The following is a 26,843-nucleotide window of genomic DNA, read 5'->3' on the forward strand; positions in this document are numbered from 1 at the left end:
TACCCCTGACTAACGTACTGAGCTCTGTAGCTTTATATGTTCTCCTGTCCTGGACTTACATTGTCTCCTGTGCTTCTGTCTACATAAAACGATATATATTAACATGACTGCATGGTGTGTACCTACCCCTGACTAACGTACTGAGCTCTGTAGCTTTATATGTTCTCCTGTCCTGGACTTACATTGTCTCCTGTGCTTCTGTCTACATAAAACTATCGGCTAGATTTGGAGTTTTGTTGGTAACGACCCGAAAAACTAACGCCAGCTTTTTTCTGGCCGCACCATAAAAATAACTCTGGTATTGAGAGTCCACATAAAGGCTGCGTTAGGCTCCAAAAAAGGAGCGTAGAGCATTCAACTCTCGATACCAGAGTTGCTTACGGATGCGGCCAGCCTCAAAAACGTGCTCGTGCACGATTCCCCCATAGGAAACAATGGGGCTGTTTGAGCTGAAAAAAAACCTAACACCTGCAAAAAAGCCGCGTTCAGCTCCTAACGCAGCCCCATTGTTTGCTATGCGGTAAACCTTCCTACGTCTGCACTTAACACTCTAACATGTACCCCGATTCTAAACACCCCTAACCTTACACTTATTAACCCCTAATCTGCCGCCCCCGCTATCGCTGACCCCTGCATATTATTTTTAACCCCTAATCTTCCGCTCCGTAAACCACCGCTACTTACATTATCCCTATGTACCCCTAATCTGGTTCCCTAACATCGCCGACCCCTATATTATATTTATTAACCCCTAATCTGCCGCCCACAACGTCGCCGCTACCTGCCTACACTTATTAACCCCTAATCTGCCGACCGGACCTGAGCGCTACTATAATAAAGTTATTAACCCCTAATCCGCCTCACTAACCCTATATTAAATAGTATTAACCCCTAATCTGCCCTCCCTAACATCGCCGACACCTAACTTCAATTATTAACCCCTAATCTGCCGACCGGAGCTCACCGCTATTCTAATAAATGTATTAACCCCTAAAGCTAAGTCTAACCCTAACACTAACACCCCCCTAAGTTAAATATAATTTAAATCTAACAAAATGAATTAACTCTTATTAAATAAATTATTCCTATTTAAAGCTAAATACTTACCTGTAAAACAAATCCTAATATAGCTACAATATAAATTATATTTATATTATAGCTATTTTAGGATTAATATTTATTTTACAGGTAACTTTGTATTTATTTTAACCAGGTACAATAGCTATTAAATAGTTAAGAACTATTTAATAGCTAAAATAGTTAAAATAATTACAAATTTACCTGTAAAATAAATCCTAACCTAAGTTACAATTAAAACTAACACTACACTATCAATAAATTAATTAAATACAATACCTACAATTACCTACAATTAACCTAACACTACACTATCAATAAATTAATTAAATAAACTACCTACAATTAACCTAACACTACACTATCAATAAATTAATTAAATACAATTGCTACAAATAAATACAATTAAATAAACTTGCTAAAGTACAAAAAATAAAAAAGAACTAAGTTACAAAAAATAAAAAAATATTTACAAACATAAGAAAAATATTACAACAATTTTAAACTAATTACACCTACTCTAAGCCCCCTAATAAAGTAACAAAGCCCCCCAAAATAAAAAAAATGCCCTACCCTATTCTAAATAACTAAAGTTCAAAGTTTATTTAATTGTATTTATTTGCAGCAATTGTATTAAATTAATTTATTGATAGTGTAGTGTTAGGTTAATTGTAGGTAATTGTAGGTAGTTTAATTAATTTATTGATAGTATAGTGTTAGGTTTAATTGTAACTTAGGTTAGGATTTATTTTACAGGTAAATTTGTAATTATTTTAACTATTTTAGCTATTAAATAGTTCTTAACTATTTAATAGCTATTGTACCTGGTTAAAATAAATACAAAGTTACCTGTAAAATAAATAATAATCCTAAAATAGCTATAATATAATTATAATTTATATTGTAGCTATATTAGGATTTGTTTTACAGGTAAGTTTTTAGCTTTAAATAGGAATAATTTATTTAATAAGAGATAATTAATTTCATTAGATTTAAATTATATTTAATTTAGGGGGGTGTTAGTGTTAGGGTTAGACTTAGCTTTAGGGGTTAATACATTTATTAGAATAGCGGTGAGCTCCGGTCGGCAGATTAGGGGTTAATAATTGAAGTTAGGTGTCGGCGATGTTAGGGAGGGCAGATTAGGGGTTAATACTATTTATGATAGGGTTAGTGAGGTGGATTAGGGGTTAATAACTTTATTATAGTAGCGCTCAGGTCCGCTCGGCAGATTAGGGGTTAATAAGTGTAGGCAGGTGGAGGCGACGTTGAGGGGGGCAGATTAGGGGTTAATAAATATAATATAGGGGTCGGCGGTGTTAGGGGCAGCAGATTAGGGGTACATAAGGATAACGTAGGTGGCAGCGCTTTGCGGTCGGCAGATTAGGGGTTAATAAGTGTAGGCAGGGGGAGGCGACGTTGTGGGGGGCAGGTTAGGGGTTAATAAATATAATACAGGGGTCGGCGGTGTTAGGGGCAGCAGATTAGGGGTACATAAGGATAACGTAGGTGGCAGTCGGCAGATTAGGGGTTAAAAAAAATTATTTGAGTGTCGGCGATGTGGGGGGGGGGGCTCGGTTTAGGGGTACATAGGTAGTTTATGGGTGTTAGTGTACTTTAGAGTACAGTAGTTAAGAGCTTTATAAACCGGCGTTAGCCCAGAAAGCTCTTAACTACTGACTTTTTTCCTGCGGCTGGAGTTTTGTCGTTAGATGTCTAACGCTCACTTCAGAAACGACTCTAAATACCGGAGTTAGAAAGATCCCATTGAAAAGATAGGATACGCAATTGACGTAAGGGGATCTGCGGTATGGAAAAGTCGCGGCTGAAAAGTGAGCGTTAGACCCTATTTTGAGTGACTCCAAATACCGGCGGTAGCATAAAACCAGCGTTAGGAGCCTCTAACGCTGGTTTTCACGGCTAACGCCAAACTCCAAATCTAGGCCTAAATATTATAACATGACTGCATGTTGTGTACCTACCCCTGACTAACGTACTGAGCTCTGTAGCTTTATATGTTCTCCTGTCCTGGAATTACATTGTCTCCTGTGCTTCTGTCTACATAAAACTATATATTATAACATGACTGCATTGTGATTGCCTACCCCTGACTAACGTACTGAGCTCTGTAGCTTTATATGTTCTCCTGTCCTGGACTTACATTGTCTCCTGTGCTTCTGTCTACATAAAACTATATATTATAACATGACTGCATGGTGTGTACCTACCCCTGACTAACGTACTGAGCTCTGTAGCTTTATATGTTCTCCTGTCCTGGATTTACATTGTCTCCTGTGCTTCTGTCTACATAAAACTATCGGCTAGATTTGGAGTTTTGTCGGTAACGACCCGAAAAACTAACGCCGGCTTTTTTCTGGCCGCACCATAAAAATAACTCTGGTATTGAGAGTCCACATAAAGGCTGCGTTAGGCTCCAAAAAAGGAGCGTAGAGCATTCAACTCTCGATACCAGAGTTGCTTACGGATGCGGCCAGCCTCAAAAACGTGCTCGTGCACGATTCCCCCATAGGAAACAATGGGGCTGTTTGAGCTGAAAAAAACCTAACACCTGCAAAAAAGCCACGTTCAGCTCCTAACGCAGCCCCATTGTTTGCTATGCGGTAACCCTTCCTACGTCTGCACTTAACACTCTAACATGTACCCCGATTCTAAACACCCCTAACCTTACACTTATTAACCCCTAATCTGCCGCCCCCGCTATCGCTGACCCCTGCATATTATTTTTAACCCCTAATCTTCCGCTCCGTAAACCACCGCTACTTACATTATCCCTATGTACCCCTAATCTGGTTCCCTAACATCGCCGACCCCTATATTATATTTATTAACCCATAATCTGCCGCCCACAACGTCGCCGCTACCTGCCTACACTTATTAACCCCTAATCTGCCGACCGGACCTGAGCGCTACTATAATAAAGTTATTAACCCCTAATCCGCCTCACTAACCCTATATTAAATAGTATTAACCCCTAATCTGCCCTCCCTAACATCGCAGACACCTAACTTCAATTATTAACCCCTAATCTGCCGACCGGAGCTCACCGCTATTCTAATAAATGTATTAACCCCTAAAGCTAAGTCTAACCCTAACACTAACACCCCCCTAAGTTAAATATAATTTAAATCTAACGAAATTAATTAACTCTTATTAAATAAATTATTCCTATTTAAAGCTAAATACTTACCTGTAAAACAAATCCTAATATAACTACAATATAAATTATATTTATATTATAGCTATTTTAGGATTAATATTTATTTTACAGGTAACTTTGTATTTATTTTAACCAGGTACAATAGCTATTAAATAGTTAAGAACTATTTAATAGCTAAAATAGTTAAAATAATTACAAATTTACCTGTAAAATAAATCCTAACCTAAGTTACAATTAAAACTAACACTACACTATCAATAAATTAATTAAATACAATACCTACAATTACCTACAATTAACCTAACACTACACTATCAATAAATTAATTAAATAAACTACCTACAATTAACCTAACACTACACTATCAATAAATTAATTAAATACAATTGCTACAAATAAATACAATTAAATAAACTTGCTAAAGTACAAAAAATAAAAAAGAACTAAGTTACAAAAAATAAAAAAATATTTACAAACATAAGAAAAATATTACAACAATTTTAAACTAATTACACCTACTCTAAGCCCCCAAATAAAATAACAAAGCCCCCCAAAATAAAAAAAATGCCCTACCCTATTCTAAATAACTAAAGTTCAAAGTTTATTTAATTGTATTTATTTGTAGCAATTGTATTAAATTAATTTATTGATAGTGTAGTGTTAGGTTAATTGTAGGTAATTGTAGGTAGTTTAATTAATTTATTGATAGTATAGTGTTAGGTTTAATTGTAACTTAGGTTAGGATTTATTTTACAGGTAAATTTGTAATTATTTTAACTATTTTAGCTATTAAATAGTTCTTAACTATTTAATAGCTATTGTACCTGGTTAAAATAAATACAAAGTTACCTGTAAAATAAATATTAATCCTAAAATAGCTATAATATAATTATAATTTATATTGTAGCTATATTAGGATTTGTTTTACAGGTAAGTATTTAGCTTTAAATAGGAATAATTTATTTAATAAGAGATAATTAATTTCATTACATTTAAATTATATTTAATTTAGGGGGGTGTTAGGGTTAGACTTAGCTTTAGGGGTTAATACATTTATTAGAATAGCGGTGAGCTCCGGTCAGCAGATTAGGGGTTAATAATTGAAGTTAGGTGTCGGCGATGTTAGGGAGGGCAGATTAGGGGTTAATACTATTTATGATAGGGTTAGTGAGGTGGATTAGGGGTTAATAAGTGTAGGCAGGTGGAGGCGACGTTGAGGGGGGCAGATTAGGGGTTAATAAATATAATATAGGGGTCGGCGGTGTTAGGGGCAGCAGATTAGGGGTACATAAGGATAACGTAGGTGGCGGCGATTTGCGGTCGGCAGATTAGGGGTTAATAAGTGTAGGCAGGGGGAGGCGACGTTGTGGGGGGCAAGTTAGGGGTTAATAAATATAATACAGGGGTCGGCGGTGTTAGGGGCAGCAGATTAGGGGTACATAAGGATAATGTAGGTGGCAGTCGGCAGATTAGGGGTTAAAAAAAATTATTTGAGTGTCGGCGATGTGGGGGGGGGGGGCTCGGTTTAGGGGTACATAGGTAGTTTATGGGTGTTAGTGTACTTTAGAGTACAGTAGTTAAGAGCTTTATAAACCGGCGTTAGCCCAGAAAGCTCTTAACTACTGACTTTTTTTCTGCGGCTGGAGTTTTGTCGTTAGATGTCTAACGCTCACTTCAGAAACGACTCTAAATACCGGAGTTAGAAAGATCCCATTGAAAAGATAGGATACGCAATTGACGTAAGGGGATCTGCGGTATGGAAAAGTCGCGGCTGAAAAGTGAGCGTTAGACCCTATTTTGAGTGACTCCAAATACCGGCGGTAGCCTAAAACCAGCGTTAGGAGCCTCTAACGCTGGTTTTCACGGCTAACGCCAAACTCCAAATCTAGGCCTAAATATTATAACATGACTGCATGTTGTGTACCTACCCCTGACTAACGTACTGAGCTCTGTAGCTTTATATGTTCTCCTGTCCTGGACTTACAATGTCTCCTGTGCTTCTGTCTACATAAAACTATATATTATAACATGACTGCATGGTGTGCACCTACCCCTGACTAACGTACTGAGCTCTGTAGCTTTATATGTTCTCCTGTCCTGGACTTACATTGTCTCCTGTGCTTCTGTCTACATAAAACTATATATTATAACATGACTGCATGGTGTGTACCTACCCCTGACTAACGTACTGAGCTCTGTAGCTTTATATGTTCTCCTGCCCTGGACTTACATTGTCTCCTGTGCTTCTGTCTCTTTAAAACTATATATTATAACATGACTGCATGGTGTGTGCCTACCCCTGACAAACGTTCTGAGCTCTGAAGCTTTATATGTTCTCCTGTCCTGGACTTACATTGTCTCCTGTGCTTCTGCTACTTAAAACTATATATTATAACATGACTGCATGGTGTGTGCCTACCCCTGACTAACGTACTGAGCTCTGAAGCTTTATATGTTCTCCTGTCCTGGACTTACAATGTCCCCTGTGCTTCTGTCTCTATAAAACTATATATTATAACATGACTGCATGGTGTGTACCTACCCTGACTAACGTACTGAGCTCTGTAGCTTTATATGTTCTCCAGTCCTGGACTTACATTGTCTGATGTGCTTCTGTCTCTATAAAACTATATATTATAACATGACTGCATAGTGTGTACCTTACCCTGACTAACGTACTGAGCTCTGAAGCTTTATAGGTTCTCCTGTCCTGGACTTACATTGTCTCCTGTGCTTCTGTCTCTATAAAACTATATATTATAACATGACTGCATGGTGTGTGCCTACCCCTGACTAACGTACTGAGCTCTGTAGCTTTATATGTTCTCCAGTCCTGGACTTATATTGTCTCCTGTGCTTCTGTCTACATAAAACTATATATTATAACATGACTGCATGGTGTGTACCTACCCCTGACTAACGTACTGAGCTCTGTAGCTTTATATGTTCTCCTGTCCTGGACTTACATTGTCTCCTGTGCTTCTGTCTACATAAAACTATATATTATAACATGACTGCATGGTGTGTACCTACCCCTGAATAACGTACTGAGCTCTGAAGCTTTATATGTTCTCCTGTCCTGGACTTACATTGTCTCCTGTGCTTCTGTTTCTATAAAACTATATATTATAACATGACTGCATGGTGTGTACCTACCCCTGACTAACGTACTGAGCTCTGAAGCTTTATATGTTCTCCTGCCCTGGACTTACATTGTCTCCTGTGTTTCTGTCTACATAAAACTATATATTATAACATGACTGCATGTTGTGGACCTACCCCTGACTAACGTATTGAGCACTGTAGCTTTATATGTTCTCCTGTCCTGGACTTACATTGTCTCCTGTGCTTCTGTTTCTATAAAACTATATATTATAACATGACTGCATGGTGTGTGCCTACCCCTGACTAACGTATTGAGCTCTGTAGCTTTATATGTTCTCCGGTCCTGGACTTACATTGTCTCCTATGCTTCTGTCTACATAAAACTATATATTATAATATGACTGCATGGTGAGTGCCTACCCCTGACTACAGGGCCGGCTCAAGAAATTGTGCTGCCTGGGTCCCAGAATGCAATGATGCCCCCTACAGTAGTAATATTGCTAATTAGCATATCCACCTACTAGCCTGGCCGCTGTCCTTACTAAGTCTGCCTACCTGCATGCAACCAATGCTTATGCACAATTGTGCAATAAGTGGGAAGGAAGTTAGGGCAGAGGTGCACTTGTCCCACCTTTAATGTCACCCCTTACCGATTCTGTGTCTTTGTGCATAATGGTCTGGGTCTGACAGTGACTGGCTAAGTCACAGAAGTGCTGCCCCTTGTCAAGTGCTGCCTGGGTCCCTTGGACCCACTTGGTCCCATGGTTGAGCCGGCCCTGCCTGACTAACGTACTCAGCTCTGAAGCTTTATATGTTCTTCTGTCCTGGACTTACATTGTCTCCTGTGTTTCTGTCTCTATAAAACTATATATTATAACTAGTGATGTTGCAAACATAAAAATTTGTGTTCATGAACGCAAACTTCCACAAATGTTCGCGAACGGGCGAACCGGGCGAACCGCCATAGACTTCAATAGGCAGGCGAATTTTAAAACCCACAGGGACTCTTTCTGGCCACAATAGTGATGGAAAAGTTGTTTCAAGGGGACTAACACCTGGACTGTGGCATGCCGGAGGGGGATCCATGGCAAAACTCCCATGGAAAATTACATAGTTGATGCAGAGTCTGGTTTTAATCCATAAAGGGCATAAATAACCTAACATTCCTAAATTGTTTGGAATAACGTGCTTTAAAACATCAGGTATGATGTTGTATCGATCAGGTAGTGTAAGGGTTACGCCCGCTTCACAGTGACAGACCAAACTCCCGCAGCGGGTACAACATCATCATCATCATCATCACACTGTACGTCCATGTGTGTAATGCTGCCTGACTGAGACATATCCCTGTTATCTACATCCTCTGGCAATAATGGTTGCGCATCACTCATTTCTTCCAACTGATGTGTAAATAACTCCTCTGACAGATCAAGTGAAGCGGCTGTGGTGCTAGTGTTGGTGGTGGCAGCACACAGGCGAGTGGTAACTTGAGAGGTGCCCGAAGCTAAGCTGGAGAAGGATGGTGCGTCAAGGTTCCGAGCGGAAGCTGTAGAAGATTGGGTGTCCTGTGTTAGCCAGTCAACTATGTCCTCAGAACTTTTCGAGTTCAGGGTACGTGGCCTCTGAACACTGGGCATTATTCTAGGGCCAAAGGGAATCACAGCACCACAACCACAACGGCCCCTGCGGGGTGGCCTGCCTCTGCCTGTCATTTTTTTTTCGATTAGTGGTACTATGCATGCAAGCTACTGTGACAGATACGAGTGGCACTGAGGACTGGCAGAAGTTGGCAGAGTAGACGCTGTAGGCCTGACACACACGCTCGCAGACAACTAACTGCTATTCAATCTATTACAGTCAAAATTGTATTTTTTTTTTTTTTTAATGTACACTACTGTTACACCCGATTTGAGTTGCACTGGTGTGACACTGTGCCCTGGCAGGCCCTGAAACGCACACGCGTGAAGGAAACTGACTGCTATTATTTCACAGTCAAATTTCTAGTTTTTTTTTAACCCCTTAAGGACCAAGGCCATTTTTCAATTTCTTTCCCTTAAGGACCAGGGCTATTTTTAAATTTCTGCGGTGTTTGTGTTTAGCTGTAATTTTCCTCTTACTCATTTACTGTACCCACACATATTATATACCGTTTTTCTCGCCACTAAATGGATTTTCTAAAGATACCATTATTTTCATCATATCTTATAATTTATTATTAAAAATATTATAAAATATGAGGAAAAAATGGAAAAAAACACACTTTTTCTAACTTTGAACCCCAAAATCTGTTACACATCTGCAACTACCAAAAAACAACCATGCTAAATAGTTTCTACATTTTGTCCTGAGTTTAGAAATACTCAATGTTAACATGTTCTTTGCTTTTTTTGCAAGTTATAGGGAAATAAATACAAGAAGCACTTTACTATTTCAAAACCACTTTTTTTCAAAATGAGCGCTAGTTACATTGGAACCCTGATATCTGTCAGGAATACCTGAATATCCCTTGACATGTATATATTTTTTTTTAGAAGACATCCCAAAGTATTGATCTAGGCCCATTTTGGTATATTTCATGCCACCATTTCACCGCCAAATGCGATCAAATAAAAAAAAAATTGTTCACTTTTTCACAAACTTTAGATTTCTCACAGAAATTATTTACAAACAACTTATGCAATTATGGCATAAATGGTTGTAAATGCTTCTCTGGGGTCCCCTTTGTTCAGAAATAGCAGACTTATATGGCTTTGGCGTTGCTTTTTGGTAATTTGAAGGCTGCTAAATGCCACTGCGTACCACACGTGTTTTATGCCCAGCAGTGAAGGGGTTAATTAGGGAGCATGTAGAGAGCTTGTAGAGTTAATTTTAGCTTAAGCGTAGTGTAGTAGACAACCCAAAGTATTGATCTAGGCCCATTTTGGTATATTTAATGCCACCATTTCACCGCCAAATGCGATCAAATAAAAACAAATTGTTCACTTTTTCACAAACTTTAGGTTTCTCACAGAAATTATTTACAAACAACTTATGAAATTATAACATAAATGGTTGTAATTGCTTCTCTGGGATCCCCTTTGTTCAGAAATAGCAGACTTATATGGCTTTGGCGTTGCTTTTTGGTAATTAGAAGGCTGCTAAATGCCACTGCGCACCACACGTGTTTTATGCCCAGCAGTGAAGGAGTTAATTAGGGAGCATGTAGGGAACTTGTAGAGTTAATTTTAGCTTAAGTGTAGTGTAGTAGAAAACCCAAAGTATTGATCTAGGCCCATTTTGGTATATTTCATGCCACCATTTCACCGCCAAATGCGATCAAATTAAAAAAAATTGTTCACTTTTTCACAAACTTTAGGTTTCTCACAGAAATGATTTACAAACAACGTATGGAATTATGGCATAAATGGTTGTAAATGCTTCTCTGGGATCCCCTTTGTTCAGAAATAGCAGACTTATATGGCTTTGGTGTTGCTTTTTGGTAATTAGAAGGCTGCTAAATGCCACTGCGCACCACACGTGTTTTATGCCCAGCAGTGAAGGGGTTAATTAGGGAGCATGTAGGGAGCTTGTAGAGTTAATTTTAGCTTAAGTGTAGTGTAGTAGACAACCCAAAGTATTAATCTAGGCCCATTTTGGTATATTTAATGCCACCATTTCACCGCCAAATGCGATCAAATTTTAAAAAAAACTTAAATTTTTTCGCAAATTTAGGTTTTTCACCTAAATTATTTACAAACAGCTTGTGCAATTATGGCACAAATGGTTGTAAATGCTTCTCTGGGATCCCCTTTGTTCAGAAATAGCAGACATATATGACTTTGGCGTTGCTTTCTGGTAATTAGAAGGCCGCTAAATGCTGCTGCGCATCACAAGTGTATTATGGCTAGCAGAGAAGGGGTTAATTAGGTAGTTTGTAGGGAGCTTGCAGGGTTAATTTTAGCTTTAGTGTAGAGATCAGCCTCCCACCTGACACATCAGACACCCTGATCCCTCCCAAACAGCTCCCTTCCCTCCCCCACCCCACAATTGTCCCCGCCATCTTAAGTACTGGCAGAAAGTCTGCCAGTACTAAAATAAAAGATTTTTAAATTATTTTATTTTTTTTAGCATATTTACATATGCTGTGGTGTAGCATCCCCCCTTAGCCCCCAACCTCCCTGATCCCCCCCAAAACAGCTCTCTAACCCTCCCCATCTGCCTTATTGGCGGCCATCTTGGGTACTGTCAGCTGTCTGCTATTATTTCACAGTCAAAAAAGTGTTGTTTTTTTTTAAATGTACACTACTGTTACACCAGATATGAGTGATGGAACTGGGCAGGTGGGCACAGTATACGCTGTGAGCCTGACACACACGCTGGCAGGCAGGCAACTGCAATTAGATTAAACAGGGGGAAAAAAAAAAAAGCAGACTGATGTTCTAGCCCTAAAAAGGGCTTTTTGGGCTGCTGTCTTTACAGCATAGATCAGATAAGTCCTTCAGGACTGTAGTGGACCCTGAATACACTAGCCTAGCTATCGATTTCCCTATTAAATCAGCAGCAGCTATACTGTTCCTCCTCTCACTAAGAATACAGCTTCCGAATTATTCTAAAATGGATGCTGTCCAGGAGGTGGGAGGGAGGGTCTGCCGCTGATTGGCTGGAATGTGTCTTCTGACTGTGAGGTACAGGGTCAAAGTTTACTCAATGATGACGAATAGGGGGCAGACCGAACATCGCATATGTTTCCCGCTGCGGCGAATGTGAACAAGCTATGTTCGCCGGGAACTATTCGCCAACAAACTATTCGCGACATCACTAATTATAACATGACTGCATGGTGTGTGCCTACCCCTGACTAATGTACTTAGTACTGAAGCTTTATATGTTCTCCTGTCCTGGACTTACATTGTCTCCTGTGCTTCTGCCTACATAAAACTATATATTATAACATGACTGCATGGTGTGTGCCTACCCCTGACTAACGTACTGAGCTCTGTAGCTTTGTATGTTCTCCTGTCCTGGACTTACATTGTCTCCTGTGCTTCTGCCTACATAAAACGATATATTATAACATGACTGCATAGTGTGTACCTACCCCTGACTAACGTACTGAGCTCTGAAGCTTTATATGTTCTCCTGTCCTGGACTTACATTGTCTCCTGTGCTTCTGTCTACATAAAACTATATAATATAACATGACTGCATGGTGTGTACCTACCCCTGACAAACATACTGAGTACTGAAGCTTTATAGGTTCTCCTGTCCTGGACTTACATTGTCTCCTGTGCTTCTGTCTCTATAAAACTATATATTATAACATGACTGCATGGTGTGTGCCTACCGCTGACTAACGTACTGAGTACTGGAGCTTTATATGTTCTCCTGTCCTGGACTTACATTGTCTCCTGTGCTTCTGTCTCTATAAAACTATATATTATAATATGACTGCATGGTGTGCGCCTACCCCTGACTAACGTACTGAGCTCTGAAGCTTTATATGTTCTCCTGTCCTGGACTTACATTGTCTCCTGTGCTTCTGTCTACATAAAACTATATATTATAACATGACTGCATGGTGTGTACCTACCCCTGACTAACGTACTGAGCTCTGAAGCTTTATATGTTCTCCTGTCCTAGACTTACCATGTCTCCTGTGCTTCTGTCTCTATAAAACTATATATTATAACATGACTACATGGTGTGTGCCTACCCCTGACTAACGTACTGAGCTCTGTAGCTTTATATGTTCTCCTGTCCTGGACTTACATTGTCTCCTGAGCTTCTGTCTACATAAAACTATATATTATAACATGACTGCATAGTGTGTGGCTACCCCTGACTAATGTACTGAGCTATGAAGCTTTATATGTTCTCCTGTCCTCTACTTACATTGTCTCCTGTGCTTCTGTCTCTATAAAACTATATATTATAACATGACTGCATGGTGTGTACCTACCCCTGACAAACGTACTGAGCTCTGAAGCTTTATATGTTCTCCTGTCCTGGACTTACATTGTCTCCTGTGTTTCTGCCTACATAAAACTATATATTTTAACATGACTGCATGGTGTGTACCTACCCCTGACTAACGTACTGAGCTCTGAAGCTTTATATGTTCTCCTGTCTGGACTTAAATTGTCTCCTGTGCTTCTGTCTACATAAAACTATATATTATAACATGACTGCATGGTGTGTACCTACCCCTGACTAACGTACTTAGCTCTGTAGCTTTATATGTTCTCCTGTCCTGGACTTACCTTGTCTCTTGTGCTTCTGTCTCTATAAAACTATATATTATAACATGACTGCATGGTGTGTACCTACCACTGACTAACGTACTGAGCTCTGAAGCTTTATATGTTCTCCAGTCCTGGACTTACATTGTCTCCTGTGCTTCTGTCTCTATATAACTATATATTATAGGGGGCGGAGCCAGCGCTCAAACGAGATGGCTGCACCAGAGTGAGCTCCGTAATCTAGTAGGAGCCAAACCACTCATTTTATGAGTTAAAAGAAGAGAATATGACCACAAACTATAAGTGACTGCATAAGTACTTGGATACTTGAGCTGGAGAGCAATCCGACACGTCAAGCGGCAAGGTGAGAGCAGCTTAGCGCAACTCTGTCACGGAATGGTAGCCATGCTGGAAGGCCGCATCCATGCTCCGTTAAAACTTGCACGCAGTTAGAAGAAGGATAACACGAGTAGATCATTCTCAAGCTCAGATCTACAACCTATACTACAAGATCGTGAGTCCCGACGCTCTCTGCATACACATTCAGGCGAGAGGTATGTGATCAGACCCCACACTCAGACATTCACGTAAAGCCTGAAACATAAGCTAAAGGGACAAAAGGCTCACACTGAACAGTTTATAACCAGAGGCATTATACTTAATACACCGCAAGTGACCCATGTGTGTGAATCATTCAAGAATATCGCAGCTACCTCAGAAAATACGACATGAATAAAAAACAAGGGTAAAGTTAAGGTCGTTAATGCTTCATTATGTTTTGTGGAACAATGTGAAACCAGCTATATAAGATGCTTTGCAGGAGATGAATTGAGCATTGAGGAAGAGGCTGAGATGCCATATATAGCCTAACCTTACGGAAACTCTGTGAATATATAGTACTACACAAGGACTGTGGAACATTCTAAAACATAAAATAAAATATCTGGCACTAAGCAAAATGGAGTTGTGGGGATCTTGCTGATGATGTTTAGCCTATGGGAGATATTACAATAAATCCTTCAGAACACACATATATGATTGCAGCGCACTGAGAGGTGACCTAATGGCAGTCTAAATTATCTCTCCCCTGATTGGGTCAAGTGTCCTATCGCATAAAAGCACCTATATGGGATAAATAGAGACTTACAATATATTTTGGGGGTATATTTTGTGACGGATGAAAGTTAAGCTTATCAATAAACGCCTAAACTAGAGGGACAACGTATAACCCTAAGAAGAATACTCCCATCTTTTACTTGTGTACTCAAGAAAGCATTGCAAACATGTCCCCAAAAAAAAGGCAACAAAGGGGATAACCTTGTTAAGAAGAAGGTGAGTGCTGTGCCCTCAGTTAATAAATTTTTTAAGAGCCTTGATCCCTCTCAAACACCTAACACCCAAGACAGGGAGTCCAGAATGAGGAGTGAGTCTGTGTCTACAGATTCTGACTCAGAAAGTATGGAGCAATCATTTACAATACCTAAGGCCCTGTTAGATTCATTACCCTCTAAAAAGGACATTACATCACTAGTACAACAAGTTAAACAGTGTATACGGGAGGAAATTGCTGACATCAAGAAAGACTTCTCGGAGGTAGGACAGAGGGTAGAAAAATTGGAGGAAGACACAGCCCATCAACATAAGGCCCTAACTACCTTCTCTCAACAAGATCTGACAATCCAACAGTTAGAAAACAAAATTGACAACCTGGAAAACAGGAACCGTCGACATAACATCAGACTGAGGGGTATACCGGAATCAGTGCTTATACAAGATATGGAAGTATACGTGCAGAGTTTATTTGCATATTTAACGGAGGAAGGAGAGGATTCCACGTATGCTCTTGATAGAGTCCATAGGGCTCTGAGATCTAAGCCATCAGAGGATTTACCCCCTAGGGATGTAATTGTCAAGGTCACAAGTTATCCCATCAAAGAGATGCTGATGAAGAAAGCACGACAAAAACACCCCATAAAATTTAAAGGCACAAACCTACAATTGTTCGAGGATTTATCACCTAGAACTCTACAAAAAAGAAGAGATATGAGACCACTTACCTCGGCGCTATGGCAAAAAAAAATATACCTTACAGATGGAGTCACCCATTTAACCTACAGATTCAATGGAAGGGGAGAAGAATACTATGTCATTCTGCAGAGGAGATTCCTTCAGATTGTAAAGAATTGAAACTAGACCCTACGCTGGTGGCAGAGACTTCCAGAACACCTTTTAAATGGAGCCGATAACAGGGACGCCCCACTTCCTCAGAGGATGGAGTGGCAAAGAGTATAATCTAAAAGAAATAACAAATCAGCCCCTAAACAAGATGTGCACAAAATTACAGGACAAGACGTTACCTAGATTAAATAGAGGGGGTCTGGTGGTTAATCTGTCGCTATATGACAGCAGATAACCTCTACATATTGATGGATATGGACGCCCTGAGGTAGGCTGTAAGAAACGTATTACTTTAGGAGGTTTCTTAAGTAAGTTAATTAATCAAGTTATCACTATAAAATGTAAGTAATAAATTTCAGAAATCAGATAGTTAGTTACTATACACTGAACCCTTATGATGTTCTCTATCTAAATAGTCAAATCTCCTTGGTTTGGTCCTTCTGGGCAATCCCCCCCCCCCTTTTTTGGTATCGAGTAATAGGGCTTCTGCTAGTTTAGTCCTATGATACTGTGTTATTGTTATTTTAATGTAATATGTTTTTTATTTAGTTGTCCAGCCTTGGAATTAAATGTATCAGCCATACAGCCAACGACACTTCAGTTCATTAGAGGAGGTAGGTTGAAGAAAACTTTCCAATGACCACACAAGGTAAAGCTCAAAATCTACATATAATAACACAAAATGTTAAGGGATTCAATAGCCCAAACAAAAGAGCTATAGCACTCCAAGACCTACATAAAAGGGCAGGGAAAATTCTCCACCTACAAGAAACCCATTTTAAATTAAATAGCATACCTAGATATTTTACCACACAATACTCTCAACATTTTCACAGTGTCAATAACCATAAGAAGATAAATGGTGTAAGCATTCTTATCCATAGATCTATACCATTTGATGTTATACAGATTGAGAGAGATAAAGAGGGCAGGTTTTTATGTGTCATGGGCCGCTTATACAGTAAAATGGTAACACTAGTTAATCTATATGCCCCGAATCAACATCAAGATGCATTTCTAAGGCAAGTCTCCCAAAAATTCTAGAGATTTCTAAGGGTCCATTAGTTCTTTGGGGTGATTTGAATATACCATTAGATCCCTTAATGGACTGTTCAAGCTCCGCTACATCTATCCCAAACAAAGTTTTTAAATCTGTATGGCAGTCCATTAGATCGCTCACTCTACATGATACCTGGCGTTATAATCACCCCCTTAAGAGGGATTATACTTTCTTTTCACACCCTCATACTGTCTATTCCCGCTTAGATTATATTCTAACAGACCATCTCGCCCTCTCATACCAAACAATGTCAAATAAAACACACAACGTGGTCAGACCACTCATCAGTAGAATGTATCCTACAATGGCCATCTATGCCAATTCTGCCTTTTTGTTGGAGATTAGATGACTCCATGCTGTTAGATCCACAGGGGCTAGATAATTACACTAAACAGATAGAAATGTATTTTTCAGCTAACGTCACCCCTGACTCTACTCCTGATATGGTATGAGAGGCACATAAGGCATATATGAGACGGGAATTTATTAAAGCCAGAGCAGTTAAATTAAGGGCAGATAGGGAAGTTTACTTCTCTCTGATGAAGGAAGTATTAGAACTAGACTATATAGCAAAGATAAACCCTACAGATGAAACCATACTAAAATTGCTTAGCGAGAAACAGAAATAATTAAATGAGCATTTACACTTTGAATCTCAAAGAAAATTATTATTCCTGAAACAGAGATTCTATGGGGAGGGTAATAAAACAGGTAAATATCTAGCAAGAGCCCTAAAAAAAACAAAAAATCAAGTCATACATACATTCACTTAAGTCGACCTCTGGATCTCAAATAGAAGACAGTAAGACTATTGCTAAGACTTTTCAAGAATTTTACCACAGACTATACAACATACATACAGAGAGGCCTACGAGTGCACACAGAGAGGCATGTGACAGATATTTAGGGGATATTTCCCTCCCAAGACTATCAGTAGAGGTGACGCAAACATTGGAAAAACCTTTTAGTGTCGAGGAAGTTCGGGCAGCAATTTCAGACATGAAGTCTAATAAAGCCCCGGGGCCTGATGGTTTCACAGCACTTTACTATAAAACCTTCAAATCCCTAGTAAGCCCTCAGTTAGCCGCGCTGTTCAACCACGTATCTGATGATCACATGTTCCCTGAATCTATGTTACAGTCCCACATAACAGTCATCCCCAAACCTGGGAAATTCCCCGATACACCAGCTAATTACAGGCCCATATCGCTCCTTAACGAAGATATTAAATTATATGCGAAGATTTTAGCGAATAGGATAAATGAATGGTTACCATCACTACTTGATGAAGATCAAGTGGGCTTTGTTTGAAATAGGGAGGCCAGGGACAATGTGGGCAAAGTGGTCACTCTTATGGATCATATCAAACACACTAAAATTCCAGCTGTCTTTCACTCAACAGATGGGGAAAAGGCATTCGACAGGTTAGACTGGACATTTCTTCATTCCACGTTGCTCAAATTTGGATTCCCCCCTAAATTCATATCCAAAATCTTAGCTCTATATTCCAACCCCACAGCACAAATTCGGATCAATGGTCTACTGTCGGATGCCTTTGAGATACATAATGGAACTAGACAGGGTTGCCCACTGTCCCCAATCTTATTTGTATTGTCCGTGGAACCCCTGGCGACTAAATTACGTAATAATTCTAAAATAAAGGGATAGAGATTTGTGATGAATCTTACAAGTTAGCGATGTTTGCCGACGACGTCTTAATGACTTTGTCATCCTCTAAAGAGTCTTTGGGCCAGGTCCAAAGAGAGCTTTTAAGATATAGAGAGGTCTCTAACTTTTTAGTCAACCCTACTAAATCGGAGTTATATCCTATAAACATAAAACCAGAGGAGTTGGAAGAACAAAGAAACTGAGCCCGTTTAAAATCAATCCCAACTCGTTGAAATACTTTGGTATACAACTGACTTCTGATGAGGAGAAATTGTGTAAGCTCAACTATGGGAAGCTTATAACTGAGTTTCAGTCACTGACTGCTCGATGGCTCCCTAAAAACAATATTTCATGGCTAGGCAGGATAGCGGCCACAAAAATGATGCAATTACCAAAAGCGCTATATCTCATTCAGGCCTTACCTATGGGGGTATATCTAGAGACATCAATAAACTACAAACAATAATAAACTCATATATCTGGCAGGGTAATACACCTAGATTACCTCAGAACACTATATATACACCAAGAGAAAGAGGAGGTCTAGGAGTCCCTAACCTACATTGGTATAAATCAGCCATCTCTTTAAGTAAAGTGGTGGACTGGTGTAAATACTCAAAAAAAAATAGTCCACCTAGAATCACGATTGTTCAATATCCCTCACATGGGAGGATTGTGCTGGGCTCCAGAGAACCTTGCAACAATTTCAAATATAGGAAAGCCTTATACAATTTTTAAAGAAACTTGGTCGACATGGATAGCACATAGAAACAAATTTACAAATATGTCCACGCCATATTCCCCACTGATGACATTGAGGTATAATAGAGAACTGAGAGAGTGCGGATTGGGAACTAGGGTTTACTCAGAGGTGTACTCGATTTCCATGATATGATCCCAATACATAAGTTGATAGAGGGAGGCCGACTGATAGATAGGCAAACATTACAAGAGCAGGGAGTAGACTATTTCCCGACTTGGCTTATGTACCATCAGATGAGGCATTATATATATATATATATATATAAATATACACACAAAAATAAGAAGAATTTCTTACGCCCATTGATCGCTTTTGAAGCTTTATGTTACGATAGCTCACGCCCTATAAAAGGTACAATGTCATCTATTTACAAACATCTTCTGGATTCATATCTTCCACCTAGGCCCACATATGTGCAGAGGTGGGAAAAAGAGATGGGTATGCAAATAACTTCTACACAGTGGAAGCGGTGGTTTTCCTATACAGCTAAATCCTCACATTCATCTTCCTATGTGGAAACGAATATAAAGGTACTTACGAGATGGTACCTAACCCCTAACAGATTAAAGTATATGTTTAAGTCAGCAAGCGATAGATGCTGGAGGGGTTGTGGGCAGAAAGGATCTATGTTTCATATATGGTGGGAGTGTGCACACCTTAACCCATTTTGGAAGGATGTATATATAGAAGTAGGAAAGATAATAGGCCTCACTCTGGAGTTTTCCCCAATTCTCTCTGTCTTTAATGATCTTTCCACTATACCATGCAAGATTAGACGCACCCTAACTCAGATTATGTAATGTATGATTTAATGCAGCTAAAAAACTGATTCCTAAGTACTGGAAGTCTGCACAAACCCCAACATTAGAAAACTGGTTAAAACAGGTTGATAACACAATCAAAATGGAGAGATATTTCTATTTCTCTACAGGAAGACTTAATTTATACTATGATGTTGTTTTCTTATGGGAACAGTACAAGTTTGCTAAGCAGGGTGGATGAGGAGGAGATCAGCCTCCACAGAACAGGTCAGATTGGTGTACGATATAGCTAGCAAACTAACTCCACAAAAGAAAGTAGAATATATGGGTTGACTACATTTACGTGTACTTAGATTTGCATCAAAGACAACACCTCATACAATAAAGAATAAATTATTGGGCTGGTCGGCTGTAATGGTATTGCTACTGTTATTATTATACAGACATATTATTCTATTTTTTTATTACTGAACTGTTGTTTTTTTTTTTTCGTTATATGTCTAGAAACATATTAGTTAAGGGCTGATTTTTTGAAGTTTGGTTCTTGTTTGTGTGCTTTATTTTTATTATCTGTTTGTTAAAGGTAATCTACAAGCCTGTTAGTTAAAATTAGCGAAACTTCATGTAGGAAGTTTGTTTTCTATACTTCTCCGGTGGACATTAGCAATAAGGAGCTATTGATGATTTGGACATTTGAATGACACATATCTATTTTAGTTGCAAATAATATATGGACCAATAACCTGGAACTATATCAGAGCCCACCTACAATTCAAAGACTCAAGAAAAAATGATATAGTAATTTATTAATGTAACTGGCTGTCGATGTTACCAATATCTGTTCAATAAAGAATTAATAAATATAAAACTATATATTATAACATGACTGCATGGTGTGTGCCTACCCCTGACAAACATACTGAGCTCTGAAGCTTTATATTTTCTCCTGTCCTAGACTTACATTGTCTCCTGTGCTTCTGTCTACATAAAACTATATATTATAAAATGACTGCATGGTGTGTGCCTACCCGTGACAAAGTAAATGAGCTTTGTAGCTTTATATGTTCTCCGGTCCTGGACTTATATTGTCTCCTGTGTTTCTGTCTCTATAAAACTATATATTATAACATGACTGCATGGTGTGTACCTACCACTGACAAACGTACTGAGTACTGGAGCTTTATATGTTCTCCTGTTCTGGACTTACATTGTCTCCTGTGCTTCTGTCTCTATAAAACTATATATTATAACATGACTACATGGTGTGTGCCTACCCCTGACTAACGTACTGAGCTCTGAAGTTTTATATGTTCTCCTGTCCTGGACTTACATTGTCTCCTGTGCTTCTGTCTCTATAAAACTATATATTATAACATGATTGCATGGTGTGTGCCTACCCCTGACTAACGTACTGAGCTCTGAAGTTTTATATGTTCTCCTGTCCTGGACTTACATTGTCTCCTGTGCTTCTGTCTCTATAAAACTATATATTATAACATGACTACATGGTGTGTACCTAACTCTGACAAACGTACTGAGCTCTGAAGCTTTATATGTTCTCCTGTCCTGAACTTACAATGTCTCTTGTGTTTCTCTCTATAAAACTATATATTATAACATGACTGCATAGTGTGTACCTACCCCTGACTAACGTACTGAGTACTGGAGCTTTATAGGTTCTCCTGTCCTGGACTTACATTGTCTCCTGTGCTTCTGTCTCTATAAAACTATATATTATAACATGACTACATGGTGTATACGTACCCCTGACAAACGTACTGAGCTCTGAAGCTTTATATGTTCTCCTGTCCTGGACTTACATTGTCTCCTGTGCTTCTGCCTACATAAACTATATATTATAACATGACTGCATGGTGTGTGCCTACCCCTGACTAACGTACTGAGCTCTGTAGCTTTATATATTCTCCTGTCCTGGACTTACATTGTCTCCTGTGTTTCTGTCTCTATAAAACTATATATTATAACATGACTTGATGGTGTGTACCTACCCCTGACTAATGTACTGAGTACTGAAGCTTTATATGTTCTCCTGTCCTGGACTTACATTGTCTCCTGTGCTTCTGTCTCTATAAAACTATATATTATAACATGACTGCATGGTGTGTACCTACCCCTGACAAACATACTGAGCTCTGAAGCTTTGTATGTTCTCCGGTCCTGGACTTACATTGTCTCCTGTGCTTCTGTCTACATAAAACTATATATTATAACATGACTGCATGGTGTGTACCTACCCCTGACAAAGTAAATGAGCTCTATAGCTTTATATGTTCTCCGGTCCCGGACTTACATTGTCTCCTGTGTTTCTGTCTCTATAAAACTATATATTATAACATGACTAAATGGTGTGTGCCTACCCCTGACTAACGTACTGAGCTCTGTAGCTTTATATGTTCTCCTGTCCAGGACTTACATTGTCTCCTGTGCTTCTGTCTACATAAAACTATATATTATAACATGACTGCATGGTGTGTACCTACCCCTGACAAACGTACTGAGCTCTGAAGCTTTATATGTTCTCCTGGACTCACATTGTCCCCTGTGCTTCTGTCTCTATAAAAATATATATTATAACATGACTGCATGGTGTGTATCTACCCCTGACTAACATACTGAGTACTGGAGCTTTATATGTTCTCCTGTTCTGGACTTACATTGTCTCCTGTGCTTCTGTCTCTATAAAACTATATATTATAACATGACTGCATGGTGTGTGCCTACCCCTGACTAACATACTGAGCTCTGAAGTTTTATATACTCTCCTGTCCTGGACTTACATTGTCTCCTGTGCTTCTGCCTACATAAAACTATATATTATAACATGACTGCATGGTGTGTGCCTACCCCTGACTAACGTACTGAGCTCTGTAGCTTTATATGTTCTCCTGTCCTGGACTTACATTGTCTCCTGTGCTTCTGTTTCTATAAAACTATATATTATAACATGACTGCATGGTGTGTGCCTACCCCTGACTAACGTACTGAGCTCTGAAGTTTTATATGTTCTCCTGTCCTGGACTTACATTGTCTCCTGTGCTTCTGCCTACATAAAACTATATATTATAACATGACTGCATGGTGTGTGCCTACCCCTGACAAACGTACGGAGAACTGAAGCTTTATGTGTTCTCCAGTCCTGGACTTACATTGTCTCCTGTGCTTCTGCCTACTTAAAACTATATATTATAACATGACTGCATGGTGTGTGCCTACCCCTGACTAACGTACTGAGTACTGAAGCTTTATATGTTCTCCGGTCTTGGACTTACATTGTCTCCTGTGCTTCTGTCTACATAAAACTATATATTATAACATGACTGCATGGTGTGTGCCTACCCCTGACAAAAGTACTGAGCTCTGTAGCTTTATATGTTCTCCTGTCCTGGACTTACATTGTCTCCTGTGCTTCTGCCTACATAAAAATATATATTATAACATGACTGCATGGTGTGTGCCTACCCCTGACTAATGTACTGAGTACTGAAGCTTTATATGTTCTCCTGTCCTGGACTTACATTGTCTCCTGTGCTTCTGTCTCTATAAAACTATATATTATAACATGACTGCATGGTGTGGGCCTACCCCTGACTAATGTACTGAGCTCTGAAACTTTATATGTTCTCCTGTCCTGGACTTACATTGTCTCCTGTGCTTCTGCCTACATAAAACTATCTATTATAACATGACTGCATGGTGTGTGGCTACCCCTGACAAACGTACGGAGAACTGTAGCTTTATGTGTTCTCCAGTCCTGGACTTACATTGTCTCCTGTGCTTCTGCCTACTTAAAACTATATATTATAACATGACTGCATGGTGTGTGCCTACCCCTGACTAACGTACTGAGTACTGAAGCTTTATATGTTCTCCGGTCTTGGACTTACATTGTCTCCTGTGCTTCTGTCTACATAAAACTTTATATTATAACATGACTCTATGGTGTGTGCCTACCCCTGACAAAAGTACTGAGCTCTGTAGCTTTATATGTTCTCCTGTCCTGGACTTACATTGTCTCCTGTGCTTCTGCCTACATAAAACGATATATTATAACATGACTGCATGGTGTGTACCTACCCCTGACTAACGTACTGAGTACTGAAGCTTTATATTTTCTCCTGTTCTGGACTTACATTGTCTCCTGTGCTTTTGTCTCTATAAAACTATATATTATAACATGACTGCATGGTGTGTACCTACCCCTGAATAACATACTGAGCTCTGAAGCTTTATATTTTCTCCTGTCCTAGACTTACATTGTCTCCTGTGCTTCTGCCTACATAAAACTATATATTATAACATAACTGCATGGTGTGTGCCTACCCCTGACAAACGTACGGAGTACTGAAACTGTATATGTTCTCCGGTCCTGGACTTGCATTGTCTCCTGTGGTTCTGCCTACATAAAACTATATATTATAACATGACTGCATGGTGTGTACCTACCCCTGACTAACGTACTGAGTACTGAAGCTTTATATGTTCTCCTGTCCTGGACTTACATTGTCTCCTGTGCTTCTGTCTCTATAAATCTATATATTATAACATGACTGCATGGTGTATGCCTACCCCTGATAAACGTACTGAGCTCTGTAGCTTTATATGTTCTCCTGTCCTGGACTTACATTGTCTTCTATGCTTCTGTCTCTATAAAACTATATATTATAACATGACTACATGGTGTGTACCTACCCCTGACTAACGTACTGAGCTCTGAAGCTTTATATGTTCTCCTGTCCTGGACTTACATTGTCTCCTGTGCTTCTGTCTCTATAAAACTATATATTATAACATGACTACATGGTGTGTACCTACCCCTGACTAACGTACTGAGCTTTGAAGCTTTATATGTTCTCCTGTCCTGGACTTACATTGTCTCCTGTGCTTCTGTCTACATAAAACTATATATTATAACATGACTGCATGGTGTGTACCTACCCCTGACTAACATAGTGAGTATTGAAGCTTTATATGTTCTCCTGTCCTGGACTTACATTGTCTCCTGTGGTTCTGCCTACATAAAACTATATATTATAACATGACTACATGGTGTGTACCTACCCTTGACTAACGTAGTGAGTACTGAAGCGTTATATGTTCTCCTGTCCTGGACTTACATTGTCTCCTGTGGTTCTGCCTACATAAAACTATATATTATAACATGACTGCATGGTGTGTGCCTACCTCTGACTAACGTACTGAGCTCTGTAGCTTTATATGTTCTCCTGTCCTGGACTTACCTTGTCTCCTGTGCTTCTTTCTCCATAAAACAAAGACTGTAGCAGAAATTGTTAGCAGCAACAAAATAACAACACAAGGGATGATGATATTCAAGTGACCTGTGGAACTGAAAGAGACATACTGTAAGCACATGGAATGAAGACTGAGTGACTATCAGAGAGACACAAACACATATTGGTAGCCTGGGGGGAACTATCCTGGGTTCAGCAGGTGCAGTAGTACCAGGGCCCAGGTGCTGGTGGCTTTTAGCAGCCAGCCTATACATAGGTGTGTGCATAATGTGTAGAATCCTAATGCCTTTTATAGGTCAATCTTATCTGTCTGTCCATGTGTATGTATCTACGTCTATCTATCTATCTATCTATCTATCTATCTATCATCTATCTGTCTATCTATCACTCTATCTATCTATATCTATATATCTATCGTTCTATCATTAATCTATTTATCCATCTTTCTATCATTTATCTATTTATCTTTCTTTCTATATATTTATCTAACATTCATACATACACTCAGGCACACACACACATACATACATACATACATACATACATACACATACATACACATTCATAGACACATTAACATACACACACTCGGGAACACACACACATGCATACATACATACATATGCAACGACATACATACAGACATACACATTCACAGATACTCATAAACACATTTACATACATATTCTCATCATACACACATATATATATATATATATATATATATATATATACATACGTAAATACATACATATATACATACATACACATGCAAAGACAGTCATAAACACCTTAACATACACACTTGGGCACACACATACAAACATATATACATACATACACATGCACAGTCAGTCATAAACACATTAACATACACACTCAGGCACACACATATATATATCCATACCCATGCACAGACAGTCATAAAAACATGCACATACATACAGTATATACATATATACATACACATGCACAGACAGTCATAAACACATTAACATACACACACCTGGGCATACGAATACAGTACATATATACATACATAAATACATACATACAGTACTGTTACGGTTACCCTTAGTCTCGCTGAGAGATGGACCGCTTAGTAGCCTGGATCCCTATTGCTGAAGAGGGGAGAAGCTGCTTTCCATAGTATTCTATATGAGTCTCGCAAATATAGAATAATCCCCCTTAGCTGTAGTACAGCTAGGATACCCTTCTGCCCACAAAAACGAGTCAACGCTGCGATTGAGGGTCAACCAAGAACTCAGGACTGGGATGCCCAGCCTGCTTTTTATTGAGGTTACATGCACACAGGGCACTCCCAGGGGGGGAAGCATAAAATCCCCCATCACACATTTAGATAGAGAGACAATGTCCTTTGACAGGCCACAATAGGATTACAGTACTTCAGATAACAAGTTACACATAAGAAAACAATGCAGTTCATCTTATCAATTAGCAGTCTGACTCCGGAGGTGATTAGACAATGGGATTGTTTATCACTAAACTTAGAGCTGAGGCCAGCAAACTTGTATTTAGAAAATAGTTTCTAAAAGCTGAAAAAA

The 26,843-nt window shown here is 39.1% G+C and overlaps 1 protein-coding gene across 1 annotated transcript in view; it reads right to left on the reverse strand.

The window, feature by feature from the left end:
- LOC128647635 (keratin, type I cytoskeletal 9) overlaps positions 1-26,843 on the reverse strand; it is a 204,286-nt gene that overhangs the window by 35,369 nt on the left and 142,074 nt on the right. The window contains exon 3 of the mRNA XM_053700390.1: positions 25,267-25,373. Coding sequence (XP_053556365.1) covers positions 25,267-25,373 — 107 coding nt within the window. The remainder of the gene's footprint in view (positions 1-25,266; positions 25,374-26,843) is intronic.

The sequence above is a fragment of the Bombina bombina genome, chromosome 2 (genome assembly GCF_027579735.1).
Source record: "Bombina bombina isolate aBomBom1 chromosome 2, aBomBom1.pri, whole genome shotgun sequence".
Classification (NCBI taxonomy): Eukaryota; Metazoa; Chordata; class Amphibia; order Anura; family Bombinatoridae; genus Bombina; species Bombina bombina.